The following is a 13,342-nucleotide window of genomic DNA, read 5'->3' as shown; positions in this document are numbered from 1 at the left end:
GGAATTATTTTCTCTAACTAACTCAGCCTGCCAGTGAGTTCATTCAGAGTATCGCAGTTCAAAATGTGATACTGGGTTTATCATGGCTTTCCTCTCCTTCCAAACAGGAGAACATCCAATTTCACAGAGGGAGGAGAGTATTCAATTCTCAATAATGAAAAACTTGACCATAACGGTGTTCAATCTTTTAGAATGGCTGAGAAGGGAATAGATACAATAGAGAAACACACATTTGCTTCTATAAGATTACCTTAGTTGTGTTTATGATGCTACAGTTTTGTGACTGCTGGTTAATTGTGTTGGACAGTGTTGGATTGCTAACTGTTTTTGCCTGTGCTAGTATAGCCTAAAACTCTTTTTGGCATCTTTTCCTTTAATTTCTTATGACTGAAATATGTTTACTGTTTTAAATGTGTGGGGGGGGGAAACACTATACATGATACCAAGACAACCAATTGGACACCTGAAAATATAATCAAATGGTTATTTCCTTTGTCCTACTTATGGCCAAATAATAATTTTGAATATTTTCTTCACTGACATTACCTCTTGTTTGTAATAAAGCAATATGCCGTCCACATTCTTCAAATGATTTTCCATGATCACTGTCATTCCCTGATGTCTCTTATGTTGCTCTTCTTTAAAAACTTTTTAAAAAATTAATCTCATCCTTGAATATTTGTTTAATAATCATTCCTTTATTCCTCCAACCTGACTTTCTCGTAGTAATCAAAATCTTGATTAGTCAAGAAAATGCACAGGCTTTCCTAACGAATGAATTCGAAGGTGACATTCACTTTTGAATTCCAAATTACCTACCCTGAAAAGGTCAACAAGAAAGAAAATGATTTCTGGAAGTAAACCTTCAGATCCTTCCATAGCAATGGGTTAAATACCAAGCACTGCACTAACATCTGTTTAAAAGTATTTATGATAAGCATTCAATTCCCGTGTTAGACTCCCAGGTTAAACCATACTTAATGTATAAAGCATGTTGTAGATTACCAGCTCACAAACAGAACTGCTTTCCTGATAGAAAAGATATTAGGTAGAAATACTCAAGGAACTGATGCTACAAAGAAGGGGAGAAAATAGAAGCGAACAAAGAAGCAGGGGTTTGCATTGTATCATTTAAAGATGGGAGACTACAGTGAGCGTGGCCTCTCTCCCCCAACAACTGCCTTAAGAATTGAGAAATGAGCATTATCACTTTAAATGAAAGGTCCTGATGAATCTCTGAAAGCTCATCATGAGATGATCTGCCTACAGAACTCTTTTTGAAGACCTTTCGAGATCTAGTGCCTCCACAGGCTATCGATACTCACAGGAAGTTATCACATGAGTAATTGTTCATGTAACTTAATGATCCCAAAACAATGTTCTTGGTTTTAGAATGCATAAAATTAATAAATATTGATTAGATTCACGTGAACAATCTTATTATACTATGCACTTGTGGCATTAAAAAAAACTATGCGATTTAATTCTTTTGCATCAGAATTAAGAACCAGGTTCTCTCAAATTCCCCTTGGTGTTTCATATACATATCGCATCTCTCTCCCTGGTATTTTTCAAAATGAAATGCCAGATGAAGCTCCACTTTATTTTTAAGTTGTAACTTCTTTATCTTGAGATTTTGCAGTCTGAATTTTGTTCCCTTAAAATAGGATTTAAAATAATCGTTGGCAAACCACCAGATGACTACGAACGTATTTTATGCAACCTCGCTTTGACATTAACATTTTCACAAACCACAGTAGGCAGACCCTTGCTGTTTTTTCATTATCTTTTCCAACCGTGGCTGAAAACCCCAATGATGCCACTTCACCAGAGAAGTATTCTGAACGTGTTTTCTACTTTAATCACATCCTTTCAACACCACAGATCTTCACCTGACAGCTTATCTTCTCCACAGGCAGGCAGCCATATCCAGACCTTGATGGGGTCCCAAAGCCTTCAGCATCGTAGCCGGGAGCAGCAGCCATACGAGGGAAATATTAACAAAGTGACCATCCAGCAGTTTCAGTCACCATTGCCTATTCAGATCCCCTCTTCACAGGCCACCCGGGGACCTCAACCTGGACGGTGCTTAATTCAAACTAAAGGGCAAAGGAGTATGGATGGATATCCAGAGCAGGTGAGAAGAGTTTTCACAAGTGATGAATTTTCAGGAAATGTTCAGGAAAGTCCAATGCATCCATGGTTTGTCTTCCCTCATTAATGCAATCAGGGACACATTAATGCTGTCACCGTGTTGAATGGAGTGGAGCGCTCTTTGTAGGGATTTTATCATTATTTGTGTTGGTTAAAGACAACAATATGTAGAAATTGAGGGTTGGTAAAACGCCCATTTTACATAAGGAAAAATTGATGGATCATAATCATTTTTCTGGTGTATCCTACACCCTCTCCTACCCACTCCCAGTTCCAATTTAGCTCTATAGCACTGCTTTTGGATGTTACAAAGAGCTTCAATGGATTGGATGGAGTTACCAAGGCCTCTGAAATCGACAGTGCTGAAAGTAAATTGTATGTTCCTCTCTATTTGTGGGAACATTTTTTATAAATCCTATTTTCTGATTGTTGAATAGAACAGAGATAAAGCTTTGCTATGAAGAAAATGATAAAGAACAGTTAGAAGGGAAACATTTCTGAAATGCTCCAAAACCTACTGATAAATGCCATGTAGCAAAAAAGATTGCTGCTCTTCTGACTGATCTAAAAGTAGGATTTGTTTTTTCATTATAGAATCTGTTTTTCTTCCTTAGGATTAGAAAACTGAATAGGATCTCAGCTTTTGAGTTATATTAAGCTGAGAAAGTAAGACATTAAGGGCTTAGTATTCTTATAAAATTAATTTCTCTTACTTCGTTCTTCAGATAATTAGGCAAAGCTGACTTTGCCCAGACTTTACTAACTTCACTGACTTCACTCCTTAACGTGGTTTATAAAGGTTTCACTTTATTATTACTTACTCAAAGCTTTACATATCACCCCACCTTATTTTCTGAACATATCTGACAAGATTATCTTCATTTTCTAGTTTGTTCTTTTCTATTGTTAAGAGCCATTTATTATTTGGATCCCAGTTGCTCTAGACATTTCCTCAATTTCTTAATACTTTTCTCAAAGCTGAGATTATGTATTAATCATTCTTAGAATCATAGGGTATTTTTAAAGATCATTTTTTTCTATCTTGCCTTAATCTAGGCCAAGTGTTGGAATTAAGGTAAAATAAATCAGACAGGTGTCTTTAATGAGGGAATAATGTGAGGTTTGTAATTCTCCAGGGATTCTAAAAAGTTAATGAAGTTTTAAATTATGGTTTATCAAAGGCACCTTAGAAGGTTAAAAATTGTTCATATCGCCTCCCCGACACATATCACAACCTCAACTCAGTTCTCTGACTTAGGTAGTTATTCCTAATAGCAGCTACGTGTGTCGTTTTGTGTTTTCTCTCTGAAAAGCAATGCATTTAAAAATTCACTGAAATCAACACCCTCTATTTTCACCTACCTTCAATAGTAAGTTTAGTATGCACTTATTAGCATACTAATTATTAGCATTCACTTATTCTGAACACTCTAAATTTAAAGGTCTTTTTTTACATTACTCTTCCAAGCACACGTAAATTGTATAGTTTGACTAAGGAGAAGATTGTGAAGTTGTAAAGTTTACATGCTTATTAAATTTAAAACATCATGATTCTTTCAGAGAATGTATGTAGAGTCCCTTGAGAATGTTTTGATTCACGGCTCTGAAAACATCAGATGCCTTTCAAACTGAGAAGTGAAAACTTAAACATTCAATCATTGTGTTAAGGAAGGGACTTAAGTATGAAAAGAAGTTGTGCCCTACAACTAACCAAGTAGAAAAGCCCTACACTTGGTTTCTGTTGGAACTCTGTTGTCACCAGCTTTGAATTCTTAATAATCGTTGAACAAGGAGCCTCACATTTTCATTTTGCACCAGGCCCCACTCGTTACATAGCTGGTCCTGCTTATATATACTATTTTATTTAATCCTCATAATAATCTTATTTCTCTTTTACAAATGAAGAAACCAAGGTACGGAGAAATTAAGTAACTTGTGAAAGATATAATTGGTCATGCTAGAATTCTAACCCAGGTTTGTCTGACCCAAAATCCAAGTTCTATGTCCCAATGTTACTATTAACTCAACGATATGATTTCAGGTACTTGCTTGCTGTAGCCTCAGTGTCCTCTTCTGTTAAATGATATTAATTAAATCTGCGTCAGCTCTAATTCAGAATTATAGAACTGCCATATGCAGAGAGAGTATTGACTTGAACTCACAGGAACACTTCCAATACTTTGAAAAGCAAAAAATGCTGAACACATGGCAAGTTTTATTATTAACGAAAACATTCCTCCATATGCCTTAATATGAACTAAAGAACTAATGCGTTTCTAATCTGATTAAAATAAATTCCATAGAACAATGAAAATATATGAGTCTAATAAATGGTAACACTGATGAATTCAAGGAATTAAACAGTGTCATTTTTTTACTTAGCCAGAGTACTTCACTTTGTTTAGCCGTTAAGAAACACTTAGTAAACTTTGATGTTCCTGCCCGATGATGAAACCATCTCAACTTTCAAATTATCCATTACAACAGGGCAAGCATAAATAAATAAATAAATAAATAAATAAATAAATAAATAAATAAATAAATAAATAAATAAATAAATAACAGGGCAAAATACCAAAGAACTCGAATTTAGTGCACTTATTTTGACATTTATTTTACATAGATGTTAAGTATCAAGTCAGTTTTCAACCCTAGGATTAAATGAAATAAAATATATGGCCTCGAGGGTATTGTGCTCAGCGAAATAAGTCAGACAGATAGAGAAATGTCTTATGGTTTCACTTGTATGTGGAATCTAATAAAATGAAATAAAAACTCAGAAACAGATCAAACTGATGATTGTGGGGTTGGGGAGATGGGTGAAGAAGATGAAGGGAATATAATCAATAATATTGTGATAGGTTTGCATGGTAACAGATGATTACTGCTAGACTTTGCACAGTGATCACATTATAAGGTATTATAAATGTCAAATCATTATATTGTATACCTGAAACTAACATTGTATACCATCTATTACTAATTTTAATTTTTTAAGAAATAAATAGATAAAATATATGGAAGTGATTTTTAAACCATTAAGTAATACCCAGATTCAAGATATTAATTTCTATAGACTAGAAATCTGATGTCTAATATTGAATGTTCTTTTTATCAAATTATCTACAACACAAAAACACATGCATATCCCCTGAAGTTCAGTATCAGGGGATTTTACTTAGAAAAGGGATTTTAATGCATAATCCATTTTGATTATTGACAAACGTAATACAGGATATGAATCAGAATTGTATTAAGTAGTAAATTGAAAGCCGCAAAGTGAAGGTTTGACTCCCATTCCACATGAAAAAACTCTTAGCTATCATATCCATGCTATTAGTGCTTCCCTTTGATTCTCAGTCCAAGTGAAGAAACTTAAACGTTCTATTCACCTGACTCTCCCCTTCACAATGTAATTATTTATATCAGTTGTTCCAACCACAGCTGTACATTAGAATATGTTCAGGAGATTTAAAAAACACTGATGCCTTGGCCATACCCCAAAGAAGTTGATTTCATTAGTCTGGATGTTATCTCAGTACTGGGAATTTTTGAAACATCCCAGGTGATTCTGTTGTGTAGACAAGGTGAGAAGCAATATTTAAGATTCTGTAACTAAATAATGTATCAGCTGAATAATATATTGTTATTATCACTATTTAAAAATAGACATAAATTGGCCGTCCCAGTGGCTCAGGCGGTTAGAGCTCCATGCTCCTAACTCCGAAGGCTGCTGGTTCGATTCCCACATGGGCCAGTGGGCTCTCAACCACAAGGTTGCTGGTCTGTCCAAGGGATGGTAGGCTCTGCCTCCTGCAACTAAGATTGAACAGGGCACCTTGAGCTGAGCTGCTGCTGAGCTCCTGGATGGCTCAGTTGGTTGGAGCGCGTCCTCTCAACCACAAGGTTGCCAGTTTGACTCCCACAAGGGATAGTGGGCTGTGTCCCCTGCCACTAGCAATGGCAACTGGACCTGGAGCTGCGCTGTGCCCTCCACAACTAAGATTGAAAGGACAACAACTTGATTTGGAAGAAAGTCCTGGAAGTACACACTGTTCCCCAATAAAGTCCTGTTCCCCTTCCCCAATAAAAAAAAAAATAGACATAAATTGTCCATAACTTATTGACTATTTTTAAAAAGGAACTAACATTGACCTAGTTTTTCTCTTTTGCAAATGTATAATCCAAAGCAAAGTATATTTACATATGTGGAACATATAGACATAAAGCAGAAATATAGGAAGGAAAAGCATGATGATGACTCTTCAAACGCTCAAAACCCTTTCATGTATGAACTGACTTCATCTAATCAATAATGCTGTGATACGGATCTGTTTTGTTGACTAGCAAATTAGAAAACTAAGATTCAGAGGTGTTAACTGTCTTGCCTGTGGTCACAACAATCTAGAAGCTGAGCTGGAGTTAGAACCCAGTCTCCTGAGTCTACCACATTACACACTGCAGCCCACGGCTCTACAGCCAAACACAGGCATCAAGAATAGGCCCACGCTGGAGGAGTAAAACAATGGAAAACATATACCCATGCGTCATGTCTGCCCCAGAGAAGAGTTTATACCCACTAATTGGCCGAACATATTAGGATGACAAGAGCTCCAGAGCTGTCTCCTGTCAGTTCCTGAGAGTATACATTCAAACTAAAGTTTGTTCCTGAAAGAGAACTTACAAGAATTACATTAGAATCAACCTCTGTGAGTTATACAAAGTGAATTGCATCCATCAGATCAAGGGGTGGGCGGAAGGGGAGGCTGGGGGGTGGGGGAGAAGTGCAGCCATTTCCTTTGTTCTTGCTACTAGGTTTTAGAGCACTGAGAGTTCTAGAGATAATAGATGATGCCTCACAGGGCCTCACTGCCACATAACAGTCTGTTTTGTCACGGGCCTCTCTAAGATAGACCCAGTATTTACGTATTTAATTAAAGCAAGACTAGCACAGACCAGAAGTATCAAGTGAAGCCAAATGATGAAAACACTCTGAAAGAAGCAAAAGCACCACTGACTGCCAGGCTGTTGCTTATAGCTTCAGCCAGAAATTTCATTCGTTATCAATTATCTTAATAGAAAATTGAAATGCTGATTCTCGTGAAATAAGCTTTTTATTAGCTGCTTAGATCTGACCTTTTGTTGGAACACCACATTTCCTCTTGGCTAATTCTCTTTACTTTCTGACTGCTTCTTGGCTGTGAGGTATTTTCTCCTTTTACATTTTATGGCCCCTTTGGGCCTTACACTGCAGGTGGAACTCCTTATATTTGAGACTGTCTCTGACATGCTTTATGGGACACAGCAGCAGTCACAACACAACTGATTAGCCATATCATGTTGCATGCCCAAGGTTAGTCTAGCTTCAGATAAGAATTAAAGGTTGTTCGTCACATTTATAAAACCACAGTGTCATCTTTATTATTTCTGCCATTAAAAAATATACTGAGGCATTTCTTCGTATACTTGGCACGTATGAAGTGTGTTTCCCTTAGATTTTTAGTGCCTTCCAGATTGACAATAATATGAAACAGATATCGTCACTACCTTGAAAGAGAAGAATTAGAACGTATCCCCAACAATTTACTTTGTAAATAAAATCTGTTGCATGTATTTCCTTTCAGGTTTGATAGTGAGTAGCCTAGGAAAGCCAGAGTGCATATAACTTCTATACATTGCATAGTGCGATATGAAATTTTCACATTAGAAAGATATAACCCAAATTTAAAATAATTTAATTAGAAATGCACAGTTATATGGGAAAAGACAAAGGTAAAATATTTAAATCATATTAGTTCTTTTCTTCCCATTTTTTAATTGACCACTAATAACAAAAAAGGACTACAAGGTAAACTGGTGTATTGACTAAAGCTAAAATACTCCTTCAAGCTACATCAAGCTATTATATGTCCATATCCACAGACAGTGAGCCATGTGAATACAAAACTATTGTAAACTGTACTTTCTAATATCCTATGATAACTAGTTTTAACAAATGTAGCTCAATTAAAGGAAAAGTTGTAATTAAACATGTCTTTAAAATAAATATACGGACGAGTACTTATTATAACTGAAGTTACTCGTAATTTAGAAACTATTCATTAATGACTCTACCATAAAAAAACACATTAATAGATAGTTTTTGCCTTTGTGTTGCAAGTGAACTATGTAATAGTTAAACATTATATTTACTATTATGAAATATGACACTGAATTAAGAACAGTTCCATTAAATGGCCAAGCCTAATTGTTCCAGTTCCTAGCGACTCACAATATATGCTGATTAAGTCAGGAATAGGATTCAAGTTTACCTTGAACTATCTAAGAGGTCAGGGTTAAAGGTACTTTGAAAATAAAAATATAGAGAGCATTTTTGGCATTTGCATTTGCCCATAAGCAAATTAATGGGCTAAAAAAGATTGCTGGGGAAACATAAAGCTACTTGAGAAAGCAAGCATTTCCAATCATCTTTAAGAACTTTTCCAGTATATATTTATATAAATGCAAAATATATGCTAATATATTTCTTTAGTTTTTTTTTTCCTTAATTCTCTATGAATCTTTTGCCTGCTAATCTGGTAATACTTGGTTCACCTAGTTCCAGTACTTGTTCTGTACTTAAAAATTATAAAAGTGTTTTCTTTCTTTATGTAACCAAAGTGCATGCTACCTCTAAGGTCTTAAGTCTTTCAACCATCTGGGGTCAACTGCCCCACTACTTTACATGAAAAACTAGGATTTTCACCATAGCCCACACACTTATCCCTAGCTCAGGATCATCAAGAATTCCCAGGTTTGTTATAGTTTCTCTAGGTCATTCCTGGCACTGATTTCTCGTTTATGGACTTCTTGGTCTACATTCTTTATATCAACTCCTATAATACTATCATCTTTACTAAGGCCTATGCCATGGTGGACCTATCCCTAAGGCCATCATTTTCCCGTAGTACTACAAAGCACAAGGCTCTTGTATTTAACAGACTTTCATTGATGATTTGGAGTTTGGGGAGATAATATAGCACAGAATGCTAGAATATTAGCCCTCCAGTCTTAAATATTTTTTGGCTATTCCCTGTCACATTTTGTCACAAATAATTTCTTCCTATGCCCAACCTCTTTCTTTTTCACAGAGTTCTCTTTCTTCCACGACTTCTAACTCCTCCAGGAGCTGCTGCTGAGTCTCTCTTTTTACTGAGTATTTCATTCTTCTTTTCTTTTACCCTCCTTTGGGCTATGGCCAAAAGTTCTCCCCTTTCTCAAACTCAAAGTCCTGCTATTTCTAAACAATAGAATCATCTACCAAGGAGATGAATCATACTACTTTCATAGGAAGCAGTAGCAGTTTATTTAAATAGCCATATTTTCCATCCCTCTACATTTGCAAATTTTCTTTCACTTATTCCTACAATCCTTTCAAATTAATTGGAATACTTGTGCATTTAAACTGGATAATTGAAACAATTCACAACCTTTTATAAGGCTTTTAATTTTTAAAAACTGCTAATCAAGATTCAGTCCTCCACAGGAGTTAATGAATAAATCCTTATTAATGTCTGCTTGCCCAGGTAATTTCAAGCTAGTTTCAATCATAAACTGATGCCTATAAAAACACTAACGAAGAAACAAAAACTCATAGACAATAGTTTAGTGGTTACCAGAGGGTAAGGGGGGAGGGAAACGGTAGATGAGGGTAAAAGGGATCAAATATATGGTGATGGAAGGAGAACTGACTCTGGGTGGTGAACACACAATGGTATTTATAGATGATGTATTACAGAATTGTACACCTGAAACTATGTAACTTCACTAACAATTGTCACCCCAATAAACTTTACTTTTAAAAAATAAATAAATAAGTAAATAAATAAGAAAAGAAACACTAAATATTTTGTCAGAGTTTATACTGTCTTTTGTGTACCAAGTTAACATAGGGTAACCCTGAGAACTTAAGTGAAATGTGAATCTTTTCTACATGGATGCAGTTATTTGAAGATATTTAACTTTGATATGTATTTGATTAACTTTTTATATCTTCCTTACATAGTTTTGTGTGAGAATAGAAAAGAATCCTGGCCTTGGATTTAGTATCAGTGGTGGAATTAGTGGACAAGGAAATCCATTTAAACCTTCTGACAAGGTAAGAAGTAAATTTCTTATTGACAATTTTAATTAGAAAAACATTGTCTTCTACCGCAAGAAAAAAAACTGGTTAAAAAAAATTTTAAGTGTTTTTACTGTGCTTTAATAAGCTAGCTAACTATGAAGCCAATTAGAAACTTTTTCAGCACTGGGAAAAAGAATTCACTGCAGTGCTTGCTAAATCCTAAGAATAAATAAATTTATGCATAATCCTTGGAAGGAACATTGTTCATTTTTTGCATTTTGTTCACAATTGTACATATTTGTAATGAAAGACATTCAAGCAAGTTCTTATGAGTTGTTACAAAAGTTTACTTGCAGATCATTTAGTTGGGAAGATGTTTTCTCCTACTAACTGAATGATTAAATAAGGATCCAATACCAGGGCCAGCTGACTGACATCTCTTTAATTCATCGTGTTTGTAAAGTATTTCACCAATAGAACTGTGGAACTGAAAGACCACGGAAAACTAGTATTCTATGAGAAAATCAGAGTTAGCCATGACAGAGGAATCAGGTCCTTCTCCCATGCTTACCCCTGTTTGTCACACCATGGGCAAAGGTCCCCCACCACCCCCAACGCTAACCTCAGCCATTTCCTGAACACCCAACATGCTGCCGGTGCTCACATCTGGCCTGTCTGATCCCATCGTGGAAAACCTGACTTTTTTATTTTAAAAAATTTACCCTGAACTATATCACGTGCCTTGCTACCGTCAGTGTTTAATACTCTCAGCTTTGAATCAATTAGTAAGTATAATTTGATGATAATTGAAACTATTTGCTTTTGACCTCATCACATTTAATTGTAGTCAGTGGCATGAAACTTGGGAGTGATGAACACTTGAAACTTGGGGGTGAAGAAATTAGATATGAACGAAACCTCCACATGCTCTCAATCTACCTTTAAGTCACAACCTGGTGCAGATCCTTTCAACCCACCATTAAAAACATAACTCACATCAATTTCTGGTCATAAAACCTGCTTCTGAAAAAAACTTCAATGCCCCTACTCTGGAGATTTCTGTAGCCTGAAACAGCACCCTTCACCCCTTATTTTCCCCCACTTCTTCCCAATCTTATTATTTCCTAGCATTCTTTAGGCCCTTCTTCCTCTCCTTTCTAGAGAAGAAGAAGGGAGGAAGAGGCTGGACCAAAAGGAGAAATTGTACACACTGTACACATTAGAATGTAAGGGACTAGAAAGAAATCCTCAATGGCCATAGATCCTCAATGGCTCCCTTGGTCAACTGGTTGGAGCAGCTATTCATATATAAGGAGTGTGGATGAGGCAGCCCGTGTAACTAGGGGAATGCTAGTTAGAAATGTTTATGCATATGCATTTCTATTTTGAAATGATGTTGAGGATAACCATTGATTTAGTAGAATTAAAAGATTCATTGTGTAGTGGGACCAGGTGTTTACTGAATTTTGACAAGTGTTAATATATATTAAGACAAACAATTTGAAAGTTCAAAATTATCAGAAACATAAGATGATATTTTTAAAAGTCTGAAATCATTGTCTTATTTATCTTGGTCCCCCTTTTTGTCTCTGGTTTTATATCTACTCCGTAAGTTCTTTCAATGAAAAGTTAATAAACTTATCATTCTTAAGATAGTTGAAATTCAAAAGACATGTTTTTCACCCTTTTCCCACTAGTATATATACCTTTTCATTATATTTTGGAAATCACAGGGTAATAAATATCTTTAAATTAAGGATGAACAGATTGCTAAATAGTCAAGATGTCTGAATGCTGTTGCTCTTCTGTTATTTTCAACTGAAGGGGACAGTAGATGTGAGGCTTTCAGATCATTGACTGTAATTCTTCCACTATATATAATTGTAACTAAATATAAATTTTCATTTGTAACATTTTGATGACTCTAGTGAGACTGAACTATTTCTGTAATCTTATAATTTGCTCTTTTGGTTAAACGCAACAGATACAGAGCTTGAATTGTATAATGTATTCATTGAAAGATTTCCCTTCAAAAGCACTTTTCTTTGCCTGATTACTCTCTAAAACACTTCACAATCTGAAATGCCAATCTCTATTATTGCAAAATTGATGGGAGTAATTAAAAGTTCCAAATGTACAGAAGATTTTCAAGACTGCTCTTAATTTATTGACCACTTTTGGTGCATGCCAAACATATGGTGGATACTTAGTTTAAAGTATACAGAAGATCTAAAAAGACATTGGTTCTTTCAATTTATACAGGAATTTAATCCACTCGCAAGAAAAGGGATTATCCTCTTGGGTGGGAATTCAATTATATTTCTTTAGTTCCACTGCTCCATTATTGTAGTAGTTGCATAAAATTTAGAGTAGAATCCAGTACCTAAACCAACCCCAAAATACCAAACAGTAAGAAAATGAAAATGAACTTTAAAAATACCCCTCTCTCGACAAAACAATGTTTTTTTCCTGAGTTGGCTAATTTACAGCTGAGGGTGAAGAGAAGCAAATTAAACATACGTTTAAATTCAACAGATACTACCTGATTTGAAGGTAGGTGCTTTGTAAGAAGTTCTAGTCATGCACAAGTTTAAACTTTAGTATGATACATACCGCCTTCCAATAAACACATCAATGGATCAGAAATATTCTTAGAAGCACACTATATTATTTTTCTTGCTATTCATGAATGTTTGAATGTTTTGTAATGCCACTCAAAATTCTAAGTACAAGATACCTGAATGTCTTAGAGGCATTGACATTCTGTACTAAAGTAGCCAATAGATTTGTTTCACTCTCTTTCTTTTGACTGATGGAGACCAGTATTCCAACCGAATGCCAAAGATCAATGTGAGATAGCATCCAAACCCATTACCTGGTATACAGCCACATCAGGAAAGCATGAAGTCATCATCCCAAAAGGATGGCAGTGTGCAACTGGGGCAGAAGTGAGCTGTGTTGTTTAGTCGGGCAATATAAATTCCAATAAAAATTCTGTGGTAGTGTGAGATTATTGCACAAAACCCCTTGGGACAGCCCAACAATTAACTGAGACTTTGGGGAGAATTTGGGATTAAGCCATAT

At 35.5% G+C, this 13,342-nt stretch overlaps 1 protein-coding gene across 6 annotated transcripts in view; it reads left to right on the top strand.

The window, feature by feature from the left end:
• LRRC7 (leucine rich repeat containing 7) overlaps positions 1-13,342 on the top strand; it is a 467,042-nt gene that overhangs the window by 427,775 nt on the left and 25,925 nt on the right. For all 6 annotated transcript variants that reach the window (XM_081056903.1, XM_081056902.1, XM_081056900.1 and 3 more), the window contains 2 exons: positions 1,916-2,137; positions 10,199-10,291. In XM_081056903.1, the coding sequence (XP_080913029.1) occupies positions 1,916-2,137; positions 10,199-10,291 (315 nt within the window). The remainder of the gene's footprint in view (positions 1-1,915; positions 2,138-10,198; positions 10,292-13,342) is intronic.

This window comes from Rhinolophus hipposideros (genome assembly GCF_964194185.1).
Source record: "Rhinolophus hipposideros genome assembly, chromosome: 8".
Lineage (NCBI taxonomy): Eukaryota > Metazoa > Chordata > Mammalia > Chiroptera > Rhinolophidae > Rhinolophus > Rhinolophus hipposideros.
The sequence above is the reverse complement of the archived record's forward strand: the minus strand, read 5'-3'. Positions and strand labels throughout refer to the sequence as shown.